General features: G+C 40.1%; 1 protein-coding gene across 2 annotated transcripts in view; it reads left to right on the plus strand.

Annotated features, from left to right (window-relative positions):
* Nucleotides 1-26931, plus strand: part of LOC124719979 (ankyrin-3-like) — a 110585-nt gene that overhangs the window by 9691 nt on the left and 73963 nt on the right. For both annotated transcript variants that reach the window (XM_047245202.1, XM_047245203.1), the window contains exons 2-3: nucleotides 23022-23191; nucleotides 23315-23362. In XM_047245202.1, the coding sequence (XP_047101158.1) occupies nucleotides 23104-23191; nucleotides 23315-23362 (136 nt within the window). In that variant the 5' untranslated portion in view covers nucleotides 23022-23103. The remainder of the gene's footprint in view (nucleotides 1-23021; nucleotides 23192-23314; nucleotides 23363-26931) is intronic.

Raw genomic sequence — 26931 nt, forward strand, 5'->3', positions numbered from 1 at the left:
ACTATCTGCTGACGTCAGGAACATTTAGTGCATCGCAGCATCGCATCTGCTAAGCTAGAAAACAGAGCCTGGAGCCCTCTATAACGAGTGGGGTGCTTAGCTCAGGTAGAGGACAGGGGTCTCACTCGTATACACTGCACAGCTTTGGGAGGAGCAATCCCTCCAGAAAAAAGGAAGGAAAAAAGGGGGGAGGGGAAATGTAGAGTGAAAAACTTACATCGAATGTTAGGTTTTTTACTATCGTTATTTTTTGTATTACATTTTCTTAGCAGGCCATTCTCTGCGTTATGTAAGTATTCCTTCACTGTATAGAATGTTTGGATTAACAGGTACATTTCAATTTCCCGCTTAAATAGGTTTGTTTTAGCAATTTACGTAATCTCCTTCGGAAACCTGGTGTGCAGGTTTATTCCTTGACTTAAAATTCTGCTTATTTTTTCTTGCTAAAGGCAAGTTCCGTCTTTATCCTGTTCCAGCTCTTCGTGCAGTAAAAGCGAATGTCATCTTTGATGTGTACAACTGGTTTGTAAATGTACACACACGGTGCACTTAAAGCCCCAGCGTTTTGAACAGATCTTTGCAATCACCTCGAGTACTACGCTTGGTTAATGATGTTATGCCACTTCTCTGCAGTTTGAAAGCTGTGATCGTATTTTGTACACTTGTTTTCCAGAAGACAATATCATAATTAAGAATTGAGCGTACACATGAACAGTATGTAACTAAAAGATGCTGGCCGTAATACACTGAAGAGTCGAAGAAACTGGTACACGTACCTGGCAGCGTGCAGGGCTCCCGCGAGTACGCACAAGTGCCGCAACACGACTCGACTAATGTCTGAAGTAGTGCTGGAGGGAACTGACACCACGAATCCTGGAGGGCTTTCCTTAAATCCGTCAGAGTACTAGAGGGTGGTGATCTCCTCTGAGCAGCACGTTGCAAGGCATCCCAGATATGCTCAATGATGTTCATATCTGGAATTTTCCTGCTGGAATTGGCCAAGCCCGTAGGAATGCACAACGGACATCAATCGGTGAAGGTGAGCAGACAGGATTCTTACGCACATGTCACCTGTTAGTGTCGGATGTAGATATATGCGGGGTTCCTTATCACTCCAACTGCACATGCCCCACACTATTACAGAGCCTGCACGGGCTATAACAGTCCCCTGCTGAAATGCGGGGTCCATGGATCCATGAGCTTGTCTCCATACTCGTACTCGTCCGTCCTCTCGATACAATTTAAAACGAGACTCATCCGACCAGGCTACAAGTTTCCTGTCGTCGCTAATACAATTTCGGTGTTGAGAGGTCTAGGCGGGACGTAAGGCTTTGTGTTGTGAAGTCATCAAGGGTACACAAGCGGACCTTCGGCTCCGAAAGCCCATATCAATCACGTTTCGTTGAATGGTTCGTTCACTGCCACTTGTTGATGGCCCAGCATTGAAATCTGCAGCAACTTGCGGAAGAGTTGCACTTCTGTCAAGATGAACGATTCTATTCAGTCATTAATGGTCCATGATCTTATTCCGGCCGTGGTGATGTCAGAGATTTGATGTTTTACTGGTCTCCCGGTATTCATGGGAGGCTCGTGAAATTGTCCTACTGGAAAATCCCCACTTCATCGCTACCTCGGAAAAGCTTAGTCCCATCCCTCGTGCGCCGCCTCTAAGACCACGTTCAAACTCACTTGAATCTTGACGAAGTGCCATTGTAGCATTAGTAACCGATGTAACAACTGCGTCAGACACTTGTTGTCTTATGTAGGCGTTGACGACCACAGCTCTGTATTCTGCCTGTTTAAGTATCTCTGCATTTGAATACGCATGCCTACACCAATTTTTCGGTGCTTCAGTGTACAATGACGGTGGGTCTCAAAGGTCATAGCATGCTGAATACGTTACCTCGCAAGTACCTTTGGCTGTTCAACTGAGAATCAGTATTCATCCCTAGAAGTTTTCCATTTGCTATATTGCCTATAGAGGTGCCATCTACATTTACCTGAATAGGATCACTTTCACTCTTAAAACTGATATTCATGCCGTTCGTTCTCTTTATGTTCAGTGTCACTTTATTGCATATTATCCGATTGTAAAACTCCTTAAGGGCCTTGTTTTCTCCCTCTACAAAGAGTTCCCTAGTTTTCTCAGAGACTACAATATTGCTGTCATCAGAAAAGATATTATTTCTCCGTGAGAGTCACAAGTGGAAAAGCCTCAGATGTATATCTAGAAGAGTATTATTCCCAACATGCTACCCTCCTTCACTTCTGTATTAATATGTTTTGACTCTGATAAATGCTTTACTAAGGCATTAGACTTATTTGAGGTATGTGTCATCTGTACAATTTGTACCCTGTGTGCTAGGTATGATCAGAACTGCTCTTATCACTAATATTTCTAACTTATTTCGTAGAATGTTATCGTTTACAGTATCAAAAGCATTCGAATCATCTAAAAACTGTGTGTCACTCACTCGTCTTTGTCAAGAGCATCAAGTTATGAATTACACTATGGCTAATTCTATACTCCTACTACTTCGAAAACCAAACAATTATTCACTTAAAATATTGTATTTATTCAAGTAACTCATTAATCTGTCTTTCATAAATGTTTATATTTTCCAGAATGGTCATAACAGCGTAATGGGCCACTAATTTTCTATACTGTCTCCTTACTTCTCTTTAGCAGGGATGCAACTCTTGCCTGTTTTAATATTTCTGGAAATTTCCCTGATGTCAAGATTTCATCTGTCGTGTTTATTAAGGGAGGTTGTGTACTCTCCATGCAGTGTTTCAGTACACACATTGTTACTTCATCTAATCCTTTAGACCTTTTATATTTTAGTTTTGCATAGTTTTACTAGCTTCTTACTCTGTTGTTGTTACAACAAAAGTGTACTTATGACTTTTTGCCGCAGTTAGCAACGTTTTGTAAATCTTTCGGCACCTTCGATAAAGATTTAATAATTCTGGCTCATTATGACTGTTTTTAATGTAAATGAGGCACACAAGGATTTGGAAGGACTTCTTAACAATTGCTGTTATCCATTTATTTTTGTGAAACATTTTTTAGTGATTTGGGTGCATTTCAAGAGGTCTTTTGAAAATTCAATTTAAATAATGTTGAGAATATAGACGATTTTACATTTACATTCGTTTCTCATTACAATTTATCCCAGGTTTGGTTTGCTGGTTCTTTTGGAAAATCTTGTATTTTGATTTCTAATAAATGTATTTTAGAAGTTTGCAGTTTAGGGAATTTTCCATACCCGATTTTACTGTTATTTGACAGAAACGCTCTGAGAATCCAAGATCTTGTACAGCTATTTCACACTTTTCTCTGTCCATACTTTTGGCCACATGGTGAATCACTGATGCCCTTGTCGTAGTAACAATTATTGTACTATAGACCAACTGGGACATCCAAAAACTCTGAAGGGTATTTATGAGGATGCTACCAATTTCATTTATGGTACGTGTGTTTATATTTATGTCTTTACACAACAATATGTAGACTTTTCTACCTGAGATTTTGGCTAGTACTTCTGTTAATTTAATGAGAAAAGTTCCACACTAGAATATCGATACGCACACGTAGTGGTTAATTTCTTGGCCTCATTAGGCCCTGTCCATTCAATGGCCGATATATGATAGAGTTTTTCTTCACTTACCGTACTAAGGCCATATCTTGGTATGAACTCTGATCTTTTTCTGAAATAAATACATGACCCTCTGCCATTTGAAGTAGTCATACAATAAGAGTCTATCCTTTCATCCAACTAAAATACTGCATGTCCTATATCTGTGACTCTACACAAATGCTCAGTGACAGAAAATATTGTACAGTTGAACGATTACACTCAAGATAAAGGTTTTGTATTTTACTTTGTGTCTATTCCATGTTTATTTCTTATTCACTCTACCTATCTAATCAACGCGCTCCTGTTGCACCACATTTCAAAATGTACCATTATCTCCTTGCTGAGCTATTCATCTATCACATCTCACTTCAAATCACGGCTGCACTCGTAACAGATACCACTAACTGGCACTTAAATTGCCATCAGATCTTAATAGATTCCTCCTTTTCAGTAATTTCTTTCGTGATGTTCCAGTCCGCATTTTATATCCCATCTACACTGGGAATCAACAGCTATTTGCCAGTCCGTAGAACAAAGTTTTGCAACTGCTTTTAGTGCCTCATTTCCTAACCTAATTCTCTAGTCAACACTTCATTTAATTCGACGACATTTCAGAACTATTGTCACACTTTTATTGACGCATATTTTACACCTTATTTTCAAGACTGTATCCGTTATGTTCAACTGATCTTTCAAATCATTTGCAGTCTGTGACATAATTACAGTTTCGTCAGATAATCTTAAATTTTACATTTATTCTCCCTTAATTTTTTGTTTCCTTTCTCAATTTGCCCTTGGTTTCTTCACAAGACGATCAACGTATACTTTCAATTACGTACGCTATATGCTTAAAAGCTACCGTCTCATGTCCTTATAATTGCAGTCCTATTCCTGTACAAGTTTTTTCATTTCTAATACAATAAGAAATTGTAAAGAGAGAATTCCAAATCTAGGAACGCTTCGCTCCTCAAATGACATACGGTATATTGCTGCTGGAAGAGGAGAAAATTCTTTCGCATACTGGAAATAGAAGCAGATTGATGTTCTGTCAGATCCAGTGCCTATTCCTCTGCAGAATAATTTCAGTTGTCTTTCTTTCCAATGGATATTTATTTCGATATCTGTTGTGCAGACGTTCGCTTGATGAATTAAACAAGGCACCATAGTAAGATCTTCCCGAGCGAAACAATTTTGGAAACGAAGTTTAGTATGTCCGCTGTCTGTCAACCCCCGTTTCGATACCATTGCGTCACATAGTGCCGAGACATATGGCTTCAATACTTCCACTGAATTAACTTTCAAATTTGTTGAATCATAAAGCTTATTGTCTTTTGTCCACAGTATTTGGAAAGAAGTAGAATAGAATAATTAATTTTTCCAGTTATTAAGTTCTGTACTGAGAGCAGAAAACTGCGTATTATATTACTTCCAAAAGAATTCGCGAATTTACGTACAACAAAGCTTCGGTTCGATGTTCAAAAGACATAAATCCTAAACCGTAAATTTTATTTGCAGATGAGTATCCTCCATGTCTTCTGGCAGCGGTGTCTGGACGCCGCAAGGCCAGAATGTCAGACCTGCACTGCGCGCTGGTTCTCCTTTATGTGTCAAAAAAATGGTTCAAGTGGCTCTGAGCACTATGGGACTCAACATCTTAGGTCATAAGTCCCCTAGAACTTAGAACTACTTAAACCTAACTAACCTAAGGACATCACACACACGCATGCCCGAGGCAGGATTCGAACCTGCGACCGTAGCAGCCTCGCGGTTTCGGACTGCAGCGCCAGAACCGCACGGCCACCGCGGCCGGCCTTTATGTGTCACAGAGGTTGGACGCACACCAGCGTTTTAATGCGCCGGTACGCAGATAAGAAATGATTCATTTCTCAAGCAATTTATAGGCTATTTAGCGGAGTATTGAGAAATGGACTGAACAATCAAAACCGTAGGGCTAATGAAGTTGACCAACACAATCCGATTATAGTTCAACCTTCATAAATATTTATTGATATTACTGAAATATCTGTGAATGTTGATCTCACTTCAGTGTGGATTTAAAGCAAAGTCATTAACAAACAATCATAAATAAAGAGCAGAAGTACAGTGTAAACGCAGAACATATGCTTGCAGATTTCCTTTTTCTCGAAGCAGTAATTATCAAAACTATGTGCAAAAATTTCAAGAAATTCTTATTCTTTACTAAACACGATGCAAAACATGGTTCACTGCTCACATGCCACCAATAACATCAGCTATAGCAAAGTAATCTACACTGTGACAATTATTCAACTGTATGAGGAAAATCTCAAATTAGTCACAAACCGTCGGGCGTGCACTCCCTTTACTTAACACGTAAATGTCACTACAGATATTCGACTTTAGGTTATGAGACTTTCGTTATGTCTTCCATCATTGGTGATGATGTTGTGCCCACGAATAGCGAAATTCTGCACGGCCCGCTGAAGTGTCGGAACTTCGATACTGTTGATGACCTCCTGAATGGTTGTTTTCAGTTAAGCAGTGGTCTTGGGGTTATTGCTGTACACCTTATATTTAATATAGCCGCACAATGAGGAGTCACTATGGCAGTCAATCAAGGCTCACGCCGGGGGCCTCTGGGTGCACCAGAGCCAGGATGCGGTCCCCAAAGTGCTTCTTCAGGACATCAGACACTCTCCTGCTTCGATGGTGTCGAGCTCCGTCTCGCTTGAACCACGTCGTGTTGATATCAGGGTGATTTTGGATAATGGGGACGACATCATTTTCGAAAACCTTCAAGTACCCTTCCGTAGTCGCCGTGCCATCAAGAAATATTGCACCGATTACTACGTGACCCATGGAGAGATTTCTCGATCACGGAGTACGGATTCTCAGTCCTGCAAATGCGCTTGTTTTGCTTATCGACGAACCCATGCAAATTAAACCGAGCTTTGTCACTAAAGCTAACCATACGCATGTGGATATTAATTTTCATCTTGCCCCATGGCTAACGGCGTAGTTTTAACGTCCTAACGCAGACCGTTGAGACCTTACGTCGATTTTATTTCATTCACTTCAATAATATTCACCCTGTAATTTCATTTCTGCCTTGATTCTCACTAGTACGAAGCTAAAGTTGCAACAAGTTCTCGTAAATAAATCGTCGAAACTATATTTTGAGTATTCCAAATCCCGCACGAAGTAAAAGTGTGGGGCAGAGCTCAGTAAATTAAGGGAAGTCCAGCGCTCTGAACCCACCAACAGTTCGCGTTAACTCGCCGATCAGATCACAGTTCAGATCTACCTTTCGTGAGATCAGCAAACGACACTCCGAGACAGAAAGCTGCCGAAACTCGAACGACGAAACACCAAATACCGAATGAACCGAAAGACGCAAAGAGAACACGCGCAGTGATCCACGCCCTTCCACATTCTCTGTGGCATCGCCCAACACTGACCCGACGTTTAACACTGAGAAATATTCATATGTAAGGCTGTCCCTCAAACGTACTTTACATTAAATTCCAAATCATTAAATTCAAAAAAATCTCAAAGTTATCACAATCATTTTGCGGCCACTCAAAACATCAGCTGTGTGGTATTACCTAACATATTAATAAAAATGTAAATCATATTTAGGTACGTTGTCCAGTACTCTCAAGAATTGTGCTACTTAAATATATACGATTAATGTGTCACTATTGTAGAAGGAGTGTTCATCTGCCATCTGTTCATTTCTTCTTTAAAACTTTACTTGAAGTGCACATTTTACTAACGCCGATTTGCATTTACGAGTAAACCTAGTATGAAATGCTATTCAACATTAACTATGGTATTCATCATCGATTATGATTACCTATACAACTGCGTAACGTAAACTACCATCTTATTTCGTTCCACTGTGGCTAATTCAGAGTATTGTCACATTTACACAATCGTGCTGCTAGAAGACAGAGCAAATTACATAAATGAAATCTGACTTTTTTTTGCTGATGAACGTCTTTAGCTTTGATTTGACACCATATATGGTACGACACCTCGAAGAGCGAGATAGTTACTAATTGTGAAAGGCCTATCACAATATTCGTAATCAAAAGCATTGCTAAATGTTGTAATAAATATCACAAAATTGTGATCCATGTTGTGAGCTCATTTCTTCACTAATATCTCTCTCATATCCATGGTTTCATGATATCGTGTTTAGGAGATCGTCCCGTTTCGAGCCACCGTCAGTTGGCGACACTGTACAGGGAGCATCAAAAATAATCATCCTAAATGGCACACCTATATTTCTGAAACTAATGAACTAATAAAATGGATTTTGTTTTTTGATGAAAGGGAAATTCAGTTTTTTTTCATACCTTCTCATAGGTGTTCAATATGCTGGCCTTGAGAAGTACGGCAAATGTCAATGCAGTATTCAGATTGTTCCCATAGTACACCGAGCATGTCTTGAGTTACAGCTTCCGCAGCTGCTGTTATGAGATTTCTCAGTTAATTCACTGTTGCTGGTAATGGAGGCACATTAGCAGAGTCTTTCATAGACTCTCACAAGAGATAATCAGATGCATTCAGGTCTGGTGACCGTGGAAGCCACTTATGTAAGGCTGAAACATTTGGTACAATGCGACCGATCCATCGTTGAATAATACTTTGATTTAAAAATCCCCGCACTTCCAGATGCCAGTGTGGTGGTGCCCCACCCTGTTGGTAAATGGAGTCGTTCGAATCAGTCTCCAATTGTGGGATGGGAACGCTCTCAAGCATATCGAGATATGTACTTCCTGTTACAGTGATCTCGGCAAAAAAAGAAAAAAGAAAAAGGAAAAAATGGGCCGTACACCTTTTACCGTGAAAGTGCACAAAACACATCCAATTTTGGAGACTCGCTCTCATGCTGTACAACTTCATGTGGTTGTTCCGTACTCCATATTCTCACATTATGGCGGTTCCATTGAAATGGAATCTTGGCTCGTCACTAAACACTAAGCGTGGCAGAAAACTGTCATTCTCCATCTTCCCAAGAGCGAAATTACAGAACTCGAAACGTTTATGTTTGTCACCTTTACTAAAAGCTTGTTGTGGTGTCACCGCCAGACACCACACTTGCTACGTGGTAGCTTTAAATCGGCCGCGGTCCGTTAGTACATGTCGGACCCGCGTGTCGCCACTGTCAGTGATCGCAGACCGAGCGCCACCACACGGCAGGCCTCGAGAGACGGACTAGCACTCGCCCCAGTTGTACGGACGACTTCGCTAGCGATGCACACTGACGAAGCCTCGCTCATTTGCAGAGCAGATAGTTAGAAAAGCCTTCAGCTAAGCCCATGGCTACGACCTAGCAAGGCGCCATTAGCCTTACATAGCTTGTATCTAAAGAGTCCCACTTGTATCATCAAGAGCGATGTACCAAGGATGGATTAAAGTTAAGTATTCCAGAAGCTACGTACTTTTCTTTATAGCGTGTATTTCGGTCACCTCAAACCACACTGTGTCGGCACGTCTGTCGACACATCACTTGTATTAGCTGAATTTTATATTGTTTCGTGTGTAAACGTCGAAGTAACACACGCCAGATGGACATCGGCGGCATGTTGAGCTGTCGAGCTGCACGGCGAACGGATTTCTGACGACTTCTTGTGAAACTATGGCGAATGCGTTAGACGTCTGTCATACACTCGGGGATGGCCCGACGATTTGCCTTTACACAAAGAACCTGTTTCTACGAATTGTTCATGCCACCGTCTAATGCTCTGTGCTGTAGGAGGATCCACACCATACCTAGTACGAAAGTTACGTTCAACGGTTATTACTGAACTGCACTGCGCAAAACGTAAAACACGAAACGCTTTCGGTTGTCCAGACACCATTTTTACTACAACTGAGGTGGGCGCTCACTCCTGCAAACATGCGGGAACCATGTAAAGCTCGAGAGTTTGCTCTTTCCTTCAATATGTTGTTCACGCACATATCTTCAATAGCATAATAGTTATGATGTTTTTGAAATGGGATTATACTTTTTCGTACAGAATTCGTTTGTTAGAGACCAGTTTCCTCAAGCACCACACTCGGAAGTACCCGCTGGAGAGGCCTTACCCGCCCAAGGCTCGTCTAGCCGGCTAACGCCACCGCTGTAGGCGAGACACGCCCAGATCATCGACCGAGCGAGGTGGCGCAGTGTTCAGCACACCGGAGTCGCATTCAGGAGGACGACGCTTCAACCCCGCGTCCAGCCAGCCTGATTTAGGTTTTCCGTGATTTCCCTAAATCACTCCAGGCAAATGCCGGGATGGCTCTTTTGAAAGAGCCCCATCCTCCTCCCCCTCTGCACAGTACATCACCACGTATTGACATATACACTAATGCCCATTAAAATTGCTACACCACGAAGATGTGCTACAGACGCGAAATTTAACCGACAGGAAGAGGATGCGGTGATATGCAAATGATTAGCTTTTCAGAGTATTCACACAAAATAGGCGCCGGTGGCGACACCTACAACGTGCTGACGTGAGGAAAGTTTCCAACCGATTCCTCATACACAAACAGCAGTTGACCGGCGTTGCCTGGTGAAACGTTGTTGTGATGCCTCGTGTAAGCAGGAGAAATGCGTACCATCACGTTTCCGACTTTGATAAAGGCCGGATTGTAGCCTATCGCGATTCAGGTTTATCGTATCGCGACATTGCTGCTCGCGTTGGTCGAGATCCAATGACTGCTAGCAGAATGTGGAATCGGTGGGTTCAGGAGGGTAATACGGAACGCCGTGCTGGATCCCAACGTCCTCGTATCACTAGCAGTCGAGATAACAGGCATCTTATCCGCATGGCTGTAACGGATCGTGCAGCCCTGTCTCGACCCCTGAGTCAACAGATGGGTACTTTTGCAAGACAACAACTATCCGCACAAACAGTTCGACGACATTTGCAGCAGAATGGGAGTCGTGTGAAGTTAGCACACCTTTTTCGATAAATATAAATTTTTTTCACAGTTCTTGTTAGATGTGCCATAGTTCTAGAGTTTGTTGCACAAAATTTCAATAGTTCTGCAGAATGTAACGAAGAAAACAACAATACTCGAAAGAATTATCGTATCGAAAACATTCTTTGTCAATTTTCGCAAAATGTAAATAAGTACCACAGTTCTGAGCACAGTTCTGAACAAAACTCCAAGAGTTCTATCGAAAATCCAAATAACATTTTTTGTGCAGCTGATAGTTTACGAGATAATTGCAATTTAAGGAGAAAATCTTTTCGCTTACTGTGAAGCTGGCACCCTTTTTTTCAGAAATATATATTTTTTTCAGGGTTCTTGATAGATCATTGTTCTAGAGTTCTTTGCACAAAATTTCAATAGTTCTGCAGAATCTAGAGAAGAAAGCAACAGTACTCGTAAAAATTGTGGTATAGAAACAATTTTTTGTCGATTTTCGCAAAAAGTAAATTCGTACAACAGTTCTGAGGACAGTTCTGAACATAGCCCCAATAGTTCTATCGAAAATCCAAATAACATTTTTTTGTGCAGCTAATAGTTTGCAAGATATATGTAATTTAAGGAGAAAATCTTTTCACTTATTGTGAAGTTGGCACCCTTTTTTTCTGAAATGTATATTTTTTCAGATTTCTTGATAGATTTGGCATAGTTCTAGAGTTCTTTGTACAAAATTTGACTAGTTCTGGAGAATATAGCGAAGAAAACAACAATGTATAACATAGCTGATTCTGGAACCCTTTCCTTCTGATACAATTCTTACTGTTGCCACAATAAATCACTTGTGCATAGTAGCCAACCGTACTGATCATTACAAAAATATAACCAATGACCAGCGGCGCTCATTTATTGCAGCGTTGTACAAAGCATTCAGCTTATCCGCTGTGAAATTACCACACTTAACGCTATTCTAACGTTTTCGATGGATGGCTACCATTTATCTACAGTGTCAGCATTTATCGAATTATCTTCATGCAAACGTGATGCCAGGATCACACACTTCCCCTTTTTAGGTACGGAGGAAACTAGAGCTCAGTCTTATGGAAGCCAAAAAAGGAACTGTGGGCAGCCCTTCTTTTACTGATAGCAAACTCTACAGAAATCTCACGCTTGTTTTTCTTCATCGTGCCAACAAAAGAAAAATTAGCCCTTCATAGCTCTATTATCATTCCAGTACTAGTAAACCAGTTGTCCGCTTTCACATTTCGACCTCACTGATATATAGGTATACACAGTCACAGAACAACATCAAAATTAGCGTCGATACTGAATCATACAACAATGAAAGGCATACAGAGAAAGGAAGCTATAACGAGAAGGCGCCAGTGCTACCAGTGGTTGACAAGTAATTTACAGAATCACACAACAATGAAAAGCATACGGAGAAGGGAAGCTATTAACGATGAAGGGGCCAATACTGCAAATTGTAGAAAAGTAATTTACCGAAAATTTCGACATGTATCAATCTGAACAGATGGGGCCGTGGGAAGGATAATGAAAACTATGATACGGCCCTGAGACCTCTCAAGACCAAAAAATAATAAACAAAGCACAGCAACAATGCAAAAGTCGTGGCACTGCATCTGGAAACAAAGAACACTTGAACTGCGTCTTTTAAACAATCGGCAAGTGACGTCAGCGTAGCAGTTGCAATAGAGGTAGCATCAAAGCTTTTCGCGGTAGCATCAAAGCTAATGACAACAACAGCTGCACTCTTTGGGTGGTGCGCGCCGCATTGTGTGAAGCCGCCCGCAAACACTGCATTTCGCTCCTTGGTCTGCCCCCAATGACTAAACGTAACAATACTACTCACACTCAAGGGAATAACAATTATGCTCATTCAGTCAGATCTCTTGTGCAGTCGGTGCCTGTTGTGCAGTCGGTGCTGTTGTGTATATGATATTTATGAACCGTAATACCCACAAAAATGTACAATCAACCACAATTGAAACGTCTTCTCAGCATGGAGGAATTTAAAGTAATCGATGATACAGGCATTCAATTCACTCCGTCTCATCCGGTCTGCCAAAAACTGTCCGATGCCATGGCCGACATCAGCTCGAAAATGTCTTCAAACATACTTACATAACAATTAAAGAAGATCGTCATGATCAGCTTACTTTTGTTAGAAACACTTTCAGGCTGGAATGTTTCGTTGAAGAAACAGACGACGACAGCAAAGATGAGTCGTGGAATGTTTTTGGTTCTTCGTGCAACAAGGACATGACAAAGCAGTTCGACTTACTACTGTCAGCAGAAAAATGGTTTACCATAAATCCAACAAAGAGGAAACTTGGAAAGCCTTCAACACTGGAATTAAGGAAATGGACCGATTTGATGGCTGATAAAATTTATGAACATCACAAAATTCCATGTGCCCTTTCTTTCAAATACGCGAAAGTGTGTGAAAGTTCAAGTTCAAAGTACTTCTTGAAGATCAAAGGAAGATGTACAGAATGCGGAGCCACTTTCGAAGGGATTACTCCGAAGATGCAAAAAAAGGACAACGACATTACTCTGAACTGCAGACCTTCAAGCTTTTCAGACGATAGAAATCACCTGAAAAGAAGACAACTTCGTGACGAGAAGACAACAGGTAGCTGCTAAATTGGTTGATAACAAGATGCCTGTAGCTCTTTGGCGAAATTATGAAGCGAAAAATATGTCTTTCGGACACATGATTCCTCCAAATCTACCAAATGCTGATGTCTTGAGAAAGGCTAAAGAAGAGGAAAGGGACAAACGATTTGGTATAATAAATAGTATACCTGTCGAAAACCTGGAAATCACAAAACATACAACCCATCGGGACGAAATTCACGCAATCGGATTGGACCATTCTTCTGTACATATAGGCTGAAAGATCAAAGTCAGTTGCACAAATATTGTCATCAAATCAATAGCAGTGTATACGATTCAGTAGATGCTACAGGTGGCATTGCATTTCGAGTTATTTCACGATTTGGGGATCTGTCAAACAGGGCTGACTGTGTGAAAATTAAGTCAAAGTACATATACCTGTATCAGTACATGTGCATCTGTGAAGTAAACGTCACTAGTAAAGATCCAAATATCGTCAATTGATCATCAATCAGTTGCCCAACTTATCAGATGATATCCTCTAGGCATGAGACATCATTCTTGTCATTTTCCTTTATGGAAATCGTCAGATCTGGAGCTCCAAGACCAAAAGTCATGGTAACTGCTTTTGGTAAGGCTTTGTTGGTTGCCATTTGTAGAGCAATAGCCAATTGCTCGGACTAAACAGATTATTTGAATAGGTGTTATAGTCATATTGTTTTGCATGAAAGAGTAATTCTACCCTTGTGTTGTTTGAGGACAGATTTAAACCATTTTATGGTCATGATTTCGAGGTGGAAACGCTTCTCAAGAGGTAAATCACAAGTCAAACAATTTTATCTTCGAGTTTTGCCCCATATTTACATGATGACAGATTTTCGTGATATTTAAAGTGCTTTGTGCTCACTTTTGGTTGTTGCGTTGATTGAACATCTTCATATTGATGAGTGCAGTCAAGAATATTCATCAGTGGAACATCAGCGCCTCCTTGATAACATTATCAGAGGTGGTCCACGTCATTCATATATTGAAGAAAAGAAAGATGATGACAAGAAAACTGATGATGTTGAAAACAATGATGACTGTCTTTTGGAATCAATTTTGAGCTCTAAGGAATCTACTGCAAACGCGTGCATTGATAGGGCAAAACGTATCTGCAATCAAGCTGAAGTCATTGCGAATCAGACTAAGGATGGCTATCTCTTTGATGTGAATCCGTGCAACATTCCTAACGCTGCAGAGATGCTGAAAGAGTTGATGTACTATATACCACTGTGGACAACTGTGATGTATCCTTCTTTCCATATTCATCTATCTATTCGTTTGTCAGCAGCGACTGAAGGATAATTTTCAAAATTAAAGAGAATGGGCTTTGACAAGCTGCCTTTTACGAGTAGACAAACTCATTTTTCAACATTTGAAGTGGATGCGTGAGGAAACAAACCTGTAAGCGCCATTTATGTTCGGAAAACAAGATTCAGAGCAAGCTGTGAACCACAAACCAACTGAAGCATCATTGCCTTACCATGAAGAAGAAGACTGGAGAGAAAAAAATAAGAAGCTGAAGGTAACAAACCCCAAAAGCAATCATATCCTTGATAATTTTGAGATAACGCTGAACAATACCTTACGGAGTGAGACCAAACACGATGATGGCAATGAGACAGAGTTAAACAAAATTTTTAATAGTTTTGAATACATATTTTCTCCTACTTCGAGCTCGTTATGAATCCGGAGAACAACAGTCTCTCAGTCAAGAGTGATAGTGTGTGTTTTCAGCGCTCTTCAGATAATAATTTGCTGCCGAATCTGGACTCTAAAGATATATTTCATTCCACAAAAGACTATCGAGAACCATACTTCACCAGGGATGTCACTGAAATTTCATCCTGTGGTTCGAAAACAGAAGAAAACCGAGAGACCTGTAACAATTAAATGGAGGAGAGTGCTATGCTGAAAAAGCTTCAAAATGAAGTCATTGTCACATCGATCATGCAAACTAAGAGCAAGAAAAACTACTTAGCTGATTTCCCAAACTGGAATTCGACTAAGAAATCCATAGACATTAATTTGTCACTTTTCTCAAATGAGTCCTCGAGCAAATTCAAATCTGCTACCTACAACTTGAAGGGAACGTGCGGTTTCGATTCTTCGATGACCTTATTCATGCAAGCAATATCACTCAGTGATGATTTCAAAAGTACCATTCAAATGGTGAGAGCTCCATTTCTGGATCTGGCTTTGGATGTTTTGGACAAAAAAATTATAAACTACCAGCATTTTAAGCAGAGATTTGATATTTTATATGTGATACCATTCCTAAAAGAAGGAGTAATCTCTCGAAAAACTTTGTCTCTGAATGCAGAGTCGAACGTTGGGGAATTATACGAGACAATATTAACAGATATCCCAATTTGCAACTAATAGATATCGTGTATGACGTGCCTATGTGAAACTACATTATATTTCCGTTGATACGTATGTGCTATTCAGACTTGGTTATAATTTCACGCAAGAGGCTGTAGATGCAACGAATGGAGGTCTAAAGACTATCATAAAATGTCAGAAATGTAAAGGATAAGCAGTCGAAGAGATTTGGATGCTACTTGATGATGGATACCAGTACAACAACTTGCCCACTAACTGAAGATCAGTTTCCTCCGAATCAAAGGAAGAAATGTGTGTTGCAAACGATCACGAAAGAAATCGTAGTCAACAATCAAGAGTACACTCTCATTGGTGTCATTCATTATAATAGCTCCATCAAACACTAAACAGCATATGTCTTCGATAGAACCTACTGGAAGCAGTAAGATGACTTGTATAAAGATGTACAGAGAGTTTCAAAAGAAACGATAATTTCTCCACACCTGTTCATATATGTCAAGACAGGAAAATTTTCAAATGGCAGCTGCAAGACCGACGAGACGAAACAAGTAGTTCCTACATAGGAACTTTGCTTGATAAGGTAAGCAACTGCTAAAAATTGATATCTAAATATTACAAATACAGCTCTTATGTTAATTCTTAGTATCTTTGTTTCTGGAACCACAGCCCTCCTGTTTTAGATACTAGAATAAGAGCATTTTATGCCCTAAATTTCACATATATATTTTTTTGTACTTATTTTACTTAGTTGTTTCACACCTCATAAATTCTATGCTTATTTATTACTGAATTCCCTACATATGTATTTCTTTCTGGGTTTTAGTGTCTTCTGAAGAAGAGCTATTAAGGGGACCTGTGCATCACGGCCTGTAATTTTTACTGGTACTTTGAAATTTGGTAATGCAAGACTGTTAACAGATTCAGGAATGAAACTTTTATCAAAGAATTGGTATATTGTGAGCTCTAGGTGAAATACATTGTAAATCTGTGGAATACGTTGTGCAGTGAATATTGATGTTTTTCTTGCACACTGAATTACATGTAATTGTTGTTTTAGGTTCAATGTACTTACACACTATTCCAAATACAAGATAAAAAGCAAATTTTATTCTTTGAATTATTGCCTTGTTTAAACAGCAAACCAGTAATATTTACCAGTTTCATGTTTTGATTATTTTAAAAACAATGTATTTTAAGAGTCAATTTTTTCTCCTAATAATTTAGGAACATAATATGACATACTGCAGCTTGAAATATTTAATCCATTGTTGAATAATGTGGTTCAGTGTGTAGGCAAGCACTATTTTATTATTCATCCATAGCTTGGTTTACGTAACTTTAATAGTGGATGAGCTACTGGCAGCAGTAGCTCTGTATGCTATCAAGTTGATTACAGAAAATCGAAACTAAAGATTTTATGTCATTTTCTTTTCAACGACGACATTGCAAACCAATCCTGCTCCATAATCTTGTTGTTATCCTTCATGTCCTTTTAATTGTCTTTAGTTTTGCTTCTTTTCTTTGTTATTCTGGCATCCTTTTTCATGCTTTCAGCAGCTTTTTCAGTTTATGTGACATGTTGCCTGTCGGCCCATACCAGCACAATTTTCATGTTGTTCCTAGTTTTGATGTCTCTTCTGCTCATTGTTTTTAACCTTTACTCCATCAGGCCGGCCGGAGTGGCCGAGCGGTTCTAGGCGCTACAGACTGGAACCGCGTAACCGCTTCGGTCGCAGGTTCGAATCCTGCCTCGGGCATGAATGAGTGTGGTGTCCTTAGGTTAGTTAGGTTTAAGTAGCTGTAAATTCCTGGGGACTGATGACCTCTGAAGTTAAGTCCCATAATGCTCAGATGCATTTGAACCATTTTTACTCCACCATTAAAACATATTGCCACTGTTGAAACGCATTCTGATTTTGTTTTATGCTATGTAAACATTTTTCCTGCACATACGACAGTCGACAGGTTCTTCAAAGATATTGCATAAACGAGGTTCTACGGAAACTGCGGCGCCCAAATTAAACGAAATGACATTTAAGCACGAGAATGACGAGGTAGTCTACTGTACATGAAGTGTATCTTTTTCGAATCAGGAAGAACCAGAAGAATTTTATTACGTAAAACGGTAATTGCTTGGAGATCTCATGACATCCAGGACCCAATAACAGCTAAATATTGCCCAGCACCCTCATGAACGAAAGTTAGGTGGCAACATCACCAGACGCTAGGACACATAAAAACATGTGCTGTGTGCAAACGAATAAATTTGAAATATCTGTCGTTAGTATTGTAGCAAACATTTAGTCTAGTTAGAAAGGAAGTGTAGAAGTTTCATGAGTTACAGTACAGCGAAAGTCAAGTCTTTACAATGTATAGGAATGGAAGTATATTTAAATGAATATATTGTACAAATGATCTAAGTAGTATGTTTAAATCCTAATTCAGTACATGACTGATAGAGGTGTTATTATGTTGAGGGGATACAGTATTGACGTTAATAAGGAGTTCGAAATTTCTAAACAAGAATCTTGTTTATTTGGTCCTCACTAATCCGGATTTCCGGTTTATCCGGATTCTTATTTTGTGTCTTGGTATTTTTATCTTTTTTTCTTATAACACGCAGATATGTAGTCGGTGAGGTACATAGGATGTTTATCACTAGGCCGGTAATTTAGTCTAGTACTGAGTGATAACGAACTCAGTGTGTGTGAATGACACTGTTTCTCAAGTATTGTACCTTAATATAACGGTGTATTGGTACCCATCAAGTAAGTTGCAAAGTAACCACGAAAACAGCACTCCACCACAGCTCATTGTACCTCTGGTGCGCTTCTCGACAGGTGTGACACCATCTGGTTAGTGGCGCGTGTGAATGTATCTGCTCTCTCAGCCGTCTGTTTGTTTTGCACTGACGAGCCTTCTCTCTCTGAATCATCTAAGCTTCCACCTACAGTTACTACAGTCAGTCTTAAGAAGGTGTACTGGCATTTGTACAGTGCTGAACATTTAGACTTTTTGTATTTAGTAGAATATATATCCGGATTTTTGGTTTACGGTTTTCCAAAATAAAAGTGAGAATTTACGATCCGTCCTCATAGCTGCACTTCCAGCAGTACCTCATCTCCTGCGTTCCCAATTTCGCAGAAGTTGTCCTACGAAAGTTGCAGAAGTAGCACTCCTGGAAGAAAGGATATTGTGACAATATTCCTTTGTCACAGCCTGGGGTTAGAGACCCGGTCCGGCACACAGCTTTATCTGCCACTAAGTTTCACATCGGCGCACCCCACTGCAGAGAGAACACACAATCTGTTTCATAACCTACTGGCACCAAAAAAATGTTATGAGGTATAATGTAGACCAAGTGGGTCTCTCTTAAATGATATTATCTCATTAACTGTTATCCCCACAAAAAAGTTATTACAGTTTTCGGTAGAACTCTTAGGGTCCTATTAAGAAATTAAATCAGACCTTTTATACGAATTTATTAGTTTTACATTACAAAAGTGAGCCCCACATTAATTATCTCATATAATGTCATCGTCACAAAAAATGTTGTTACAGTTTTTGGTAGAACTCTGTGGGTGCTATTCAGAACTGTCGTCTGAACTATTCTACGAATTTTGCTTTCGTAGAGAAAGTGAGTATCAGACTAAAACAATTATCGTATAAACTATTATCGCCACAAAAATGTTCTTATCATGTTCAATACAACTCTTTGGGTGCTATCCAGAACTGCCAACAGAACTGTTATACAAATTTATTTTTCCCAAACTGACAAATAATTTTTTACCATATCAAAATTTTGCTGAGTTATTGTTTTCTTCTCGAAATTCTGCAGAACTATTCGTGTTTTGAGCAGGGAAATGGCAAATGGCTCTTAGCACTATGGGACTCAACTGCTGTGGTCATAAGTCCCCTAGAACTTAGACCTACTTTAACCTAACTAACCTAAGGACAGCACACAACACCCAGCCATCACGAGGCAGAGAAAATCCCTGACCGCGCCGGGAATCGAACCCGGGAACCCGGGCGTGGGAAGCGAGAACGCTACCGCACGACCACGAGATGCGGGCTGCAGGGAAATCTAGAACCATTGCATGCGTATCAAGAACTATGAAAAATATTATATTTCTCGTAAAAGGGGTGTAAACCTCACGGGAAAGGCTCATAAGCATTCCTTATTAAATGTAGTTACTACATAAACAATTATCTGCACGGAATATGTTACTAGTATTTTCGATAGAACTCTTACAATGCTATCCAGAGCTGTCATCAGAACGTAAGAATAGACATAATTTTTTTGTAGAGTGAGTCAGCCCACAATTAATCAATTCCCTTACAAACTATTATAACCACAAAAATTGTTATTATGATTATCGATAGGAGTCTTGCGGTGTTATCCAGAACTGTTCATCAAAACTGTTGTACAAATTTATTTTTTTCTGTGGAGATAGTGGGTCTAACATCAAAGCAGTTACTGTATAAACTATCATCAGCGCTAAAAGATGTTATCAGGATTTTCGATGGAGCTCTTGGTGTTCTGTTCAGAACTGTTGTAATAATTTACTTTTTGCCAACATTGACAAAGAATGTTTCCGATACGAAAATTTTTTCTAGTATTGTTGTTTTCTTCGTTAAATTCTGCAGAACTATTCAAATTTTGTACAAAGAACTCTCGAACTATGCCATATCTATCAAGAACTCTGAAAAAAAATATACATTTCTGAAAAAAAGTGTGTCAACTTCACAGTAAGTGAAAAGATTTTCTCTTTAAATTGCAGTTATCTAGTAAACTATTAGCTGCACAAAAATATGTTATTTAGATTTTCGATAGAACTCTTGGAGTTCTGTTCAGGACTGTGCTCAGAACTGTTGTACTTATTTACAATTTGCGAAAATTGACAAAGAATATTTTCGATACGATAATTTTTTCGAATATTGTTGCTTTCTTCGCTAAATTCTGTAGAACTATTGAAATGTTGTACAAAGAACTCTAGAACTATGGCACATCTATCAAGAACTATGAAAAAAATGTATATATCTCGAAAAAGGGGTGCTAACTTCACATGACTCAGCATGGGCTCTTAGCTCAGAAATCATGGCTGCGGTTACCCTTGGCGCTGCATCACAGACAGGAGTGCCTGCGATGGTGTACTCAGCGACGAACCTGGGTGCACGAATGGCAACAATGTCACTTTTTCTGACGAATCCACGTTCTGTTTACAGCATCATGATGGTCTCATCCGTGTTTGGCGACATCGCGGTGAACGCACATTCGGAGCGTGTATTCGTCATCGCCATACTGGCGTATCACCCAGCGTAATGGTATGGGGTGCTATTGGTTACACGTCTTGGTCACCTCTTGTTCGCACTGACGGCACTTTGAACACTGGACGTTACATTTCAGGTGTGTTACGACCCATGGCTATACCCTTCATTCGATCCCTGCGAAACACTACATTTCAGAAGGATAATGAACGACCGCATGTTGGAGGTAATGTACGGGCCTTTCTGGATACAGAAAATGTTTGAGTGCTGCCCTGGCCTTTCTCCAGATCTCTCACCAACTGGAAACGTCTGGTCAATGGTGGCCAAGCAACTGGCCCGCCACAATACGCCAGTCACTACTCTTGATGAACTGTGGTATCGTGTTGAAGCTGCATGGGTCGCTGTTCCTGTACACGCCATCCGAGCTGTGTATGACTCAATGCCCAGGCGTATCAAGGCCGTTATTACGGCCAGAGGTGGTTGTTCTGGGTACTGATTTCCCAGGATGTATGCACCAATATTGCGTGAAAATGTAATCACATGTCAGTTCTGGTATAATACATTTGTCCAATGAATACCCGTTTATCATCTGCATTTCTTCTTGGTGTAGCAATTTTAATGGCCGGTAGTGTACTATAGCTTCATTTGAAAAAGAGAAGTTGATCCCCGTCTCCTGCAATGAATATGAGTATGACAATGGACTATACGTCGCTCATACAGCAGTCTCTCTCATTTAATCAGGTGCAAACATCATAACGATCTCTTAAATGCTTTCAAAAGTTTTTGACGTAAACAGTTCAGCTGATCAGCCAGTATACAGGTTGATTAACGAGGATATGCAAGTATTTTAATATGTTATTCTACAAGTAAAACTAAAGAAAAAAATTCATATAAAGAGAGTTACGCAAAAATTTCGTTACGGAGTTACGGCTAACAAAAGATTTTGCCTGAAATTTAGCTCCTTAGCTAATATGAAGCCATCGCGAAACTGTACAAGTTTAAAATAAAGCACTGTTTCCTTTCATTTTGTTGTTATTGATGTGGTGAATCTAATAAAACATTTTCCCAGGACGTCTAACTGGCGAGAAGTACTTACAATACCTTCAGGGATGATCTTCCACTTGCTACGCGATTGCAAATGCATTTCCGACACGACCGCGCGCCTCCACATTCCCCCAACCCGTCACTATACATTTAAAAGCACATATTCCCCAGATATAGATTGGTCGAAGTGCTACACGTCTGTGGCCACTCAGATCGACCGATTTAACACCAATGCATTTTTGTGTATGGGGATGAGTGAAGACATAGTTTGTGAGGACAGAGTCAATAGACGTGAGGCATTGCTTGCTCGCGTTGTGAGTGCAACAGACGAAATTTAGAACAACTCCGTGAAACTGAAACGAGCAACGAAATCTGTTCATACAAGTGCAGCTAAATGCATTGAATTCAGTGGAGACATTTTTTAACATTTATTGTGAATGTATATACTCTGTACAATTCCCTTCACAGTGAGCTTTGTTTTTTCTGGTTTAAGATGAATTCACGTGTGCTATGACACTAAAAGAAGCAGATAATCTGACACGTTCACACAGATTCAGTTAACGTTATTACCATTATTACCATCATTTTTTCCAAAATTAATTTCTCTGCAACTTCTGTTGAAAACTTTGGGCGGTTGTCTGGAATTAAAAAAAAAAAAACAAAATTGGGGCAAGTAATAAATTAAAAATTTTATGAAACTACTTATTTGCTTCTTTGGATGTTCTGGAAAACTACTGCAGATACACATGAGGGGCATGATTTATTACATTCACCAGACCAATAACCACAAAATAAATGGAAATCGTGGTTTACTGTAACCCCGTTCAGTTTTGCGATGGCTTCATATTAGCAAAGTTGCTAAAGTTCAGGCAAAATCTTTTATTAGCCGTAACTTGGTAACTAAGCATTTGCTGATCTATGTTTATTCGAACATTTTTCTTTAGTTTTACTTGTAGAATAACATATTAAAATATTTGCATCTCTTCGTGAATCACACTGTATATTCGGAACAACGGAGTGGCATCCACCTTGTAAAATGGTGTGATCCAAATTAATTTGCGCTACTTTATTTAATATACAGGTAGTGGCAAAAAATGTGTTTTGTGGTTACACTTGTTCGTAAAATTTCAGGTTGTTCAGCAGACTGCAAGTTTGGTGAAGTTATTTTGAGAGAAAAGTTCCTTACTTGACTCGACACCTTCGTCCTTCCACCATGTTCTGCAGAAGCTTTAGTTGGTCCATCCGCATTTTTGTGGCGGTGGCCATATTTACTGGCTACTGTCACCCAGTTCCTGTTACAGGTAAGAATTTTACTTAGTTCGATTCATAGGAGTCTGAGTATGATAATGGATAACAATTTATTGTGAAATAATGAACAATAAGTTAAATTTTTTTGATGAGATTTTTGCGAATTTCTTTTTCAGAATCCTATACCGGAGTCACCTTGCATACTTCAACAACCGACAACTCAGGTAAGTGTTTGATCCGTTACAACTGAAAACACCTCATGGTCCACGGGGTTCATTTGGTGCTATTTTATTTAATCACGGCAGTCTTATCTGGTGGTCTGAAACGTCCACGAAGGCGCCGTGGGGCGGCGGTCATATTCAAACACAGTAGATTGCTACTTGAATATATCGAGCTTTTATTTTTAAAACAGCGATAGATGATGTAAAATAATTGTGCACTAATTTAATCTTAATAATGTGATATCTCATTTGTTCAGAATGCTGTCTCGTCCAAGGGTCACACAAACTTGTATTCAGTACTGTTCATTGCTCCTGGATGACAGGCAATACGTACGTCCCACGCTACTGCTTTGCCAGTAGCATAACACGCGTGGTATACGCTGGAGTGACCTTTTTCGGGTATCTGCTTTGTGTCACGTTGCAGACATAAGGATACTGCGAGCAAACTTCGCAACATTATTGGGTATCAGTGTATCATCGCTTTTGGTGTTCTAGAAAGCTCCAGTTCGAATGCCATTTAGTCATCACGTAGCGTATACAGGATGGTTTTTACCACCGTATACAGACTCTAGGGATTGATCGATGAGAGGATACGGAACAAAGAGGTCTAATGAATTTATGTTTGGAAACGCATGGTTTCCACACCAGACACAAATTATTCATACAGTGTTACAAAGACTGCGGCCTAATACTCGCTGTACCACGCTGCGACAGGTACAGCACGTAATGATAATGGTTTCCGTGTGCCTCAACGCATGTGTGTATACGCGCAGTAGCGTGCTCCGTCTGTCACGTTCAAATCGGCCAGGCTGCATACGAACAGCGTCATAGGCAGGACGAATACGCTGCTCCAGTGTCTCCACATATGCAATGTCCCCTGTGTACACGGTACTTCTGAGGTGGCCTCATAACCAGAAATCGCACGGGTTGAGATGCAGTGAACGAGCAGGCCATGCAACTGGACCCTCTCATCCGATCCTTCAACCTGGGAAGACACGTTTGACATGCATCCGGACGTTAATGGCGAAGTGGGCTGGAGCACCATCATAACACAACCATTAGAATCATCAATGGCACTTCTTACAACAAGACGTCCGTAAGAAATGCCGATAGTTCCCGCCTGTTAGGTGACGTGGAAGGAAGACTGGTCCCAAAATACGATCGCAAATTATCCCAGCCCACACATTCCGGCTGCTCCGATGCTGATGATTCGCTGTCATCGTACCACAGGGGTTCTGCATACTATCCCACCGATGACTGTTATGAAAGTTGAAGATGCCACTCTACGTAAGGCTGGCCTCATCGGTGAATAGGATGGATGACACAAATCCTGCAATCATTGTTGCCTGGTGAAGCAACCGACGACAAAACTGCTGCCGATGTGGAAAGTCAGTCGCTAGTAACCCCTTCACACGCTCTAACTGATAAGGGTAGTAACAATCGTCATGGAGAATGTTCTACACGATCGTCTGGCTTACCCAGTACAGGCCGGTCCATTGCCTGGTACTGACAGTTTTAGTCACATTTTTTCCGTGTCTAGTGTCTCTTCATTTCGGGTACGTCCTTCATGATTTCCTGCATGTTAGGTCATGACGTGCGATAAACAGTACGACCCTCTAGGAGGAAAAAATTCATTCTAAAGTATGGCTACGTGGTATTGCACTGCAGCTTCTTTAACAAAGTATGATTAAATAAATGGTCTCTGTCATGGGAACCATGCGTTTCTGGACATCATTAGAACATTTTTGTTCCTTATCATCTCATTGATCAACCCCTAGTGTTTGTAGATCGTAGAAAAAAATCACCTAGTATCTTCCATAGACCCTTACAGTGATAAAAGCAATCTGTCTACGGAAGATAATAGTAAAATTTTCAAAGAGGGTTACCAACGCACCTTTAGTTGCATTAGGCTGCACACTGTACGTCTTTTTTTTTTTAGAGACGTACTGATGTTGCAGACTTCATCTTTCACACGCAAGTGCTAAATGTGACACGAAACCAGCAAAATGGAGAATCCGGCAGTTCCCTTGGCTACTTAATCATAATTTCGTATACAAGCCAACTTCCGCTATTTCCTTCGTGTCGGAGTAAAACCAGATGTGTCAGACAAATTCGCCTCTAAAAGTCACGTCCCAACACTTCATATCAATTTTAAACAAGTTATTCGTGTTAACTGTATCAAAATTCGTGTTTGTGTCGCACTATATTCCGTATTTTCGTACGCTGTGTGCCATGAGAAACGAATTTTGTGCTATAGCATCCGTTACGAGCAGCATTTATCCTCTATAAAAATTCCGGAGTAGCAATCTCATTCAATGATACGTTTATCCCTTCATTCATTGTATATCAACGTGAATAAATATAAATTTTTGAGAATTTTAATAAGTTACTAGTGATGAGAATTACGTATGTCGTAGAAAATCAGTGCTTTTGTAGCGCTTGTTGTAAGTTGCATGTCGTGTTCCATTGTCTGCATTCACCGCAAAGTAATTATTATCTTGATTTTGTTTTCGACAACAGTCTCTAAAAAAATGCAGGAGATTAGTAGCGTTTATAGAAGGTGATACTTAGATAAGTTCGTACCGACTAAGGTCCAAAGCGAGGGGAAAGATCCACCGTGGTATAACAATCATGTACGAAAGGTACTACGGAAACAAAGAAAGCTTCATCATAGGTTTAAGAGTAGTCGAATCATAGCTGATAAGGAAAAGCTGAACGAAGCGAAAAAGAGCGTAAAGAGAGCAATGAGAGAAGCATTCAACGAATTCGAACATAAAACATTGGCAAACAATCTAAACAAGAACCCTAAAAAGTTTTGGTCATATGTAAAATCGGTAAGCGGATCTAAATCCCCTATTCAGTCACTCGTTGACCACGATGGCACCGAAACAGAGGACGACCGAAGAAAGGCAGAAATACTGAATTCAGTGTTCCGAAACTGTTTCACTGCGGAAAATCGTAACACGGTCCCTGACTTCAGCCGTCGCACGGACGCCAAAATGGAAAATATTGAAATAAACGATATCGGAATTGAAAAACAACTGCTATCACTTAGTAGCGGAAAAGCATCCGGACCAGACGAGATACCCTTAAGATTCTACAGTGATTATGCTAAAGAACTTGCCCCCTTTCTATCAGCAATTTATCGTAGATCGCTGGAAGAACGTAAAGTACCTAGCGACTGGAAGAAAGCGCAGGTCGTTCCCATTTTCAAGAAGGGTCATAAATCAGATGCGAATAATTATAGGCCTATTTCGCTTACGTCAATCTGTTGTAGAATAATGGAACATGTTTTGTGTTCTCGTATTATGACGTTCTTAGATAATACAAATCTCCTTCATCATAACCAACATGGATTCCGCAAACAGAGATCATGTGAAACTCAGCTCGCCCTATTTGCCCAAGAAATTCACAGTGCCGTAGACACTGGCGAGAAGATTGATGCCGTATTCCTGGACTTCAGGAAGGCATTTGATACGGTTCCGCACTTACGTTTAGTGAAAAAAATACGAGCTTACGGAATATCGGACCAGGTTTGTGATTGGATTCAGGATTTCCTAGAAGAAAGAACA

Source organism: Schistocerca piceifrons, chromosome 11 (genome assembly GCF_021461385.2).
Source record: "Schistocerca piceifrons isolate TAMUIC-IGC-003096 chromosome 11, iqSchPice1.1, whole genome shotgun sequence".
NCBI lineage: Eukaryota > Metazoa > Arthropoda > Insecta > Orthoptera > Acrididae > Schistocerca > Schistocerca piceifrons.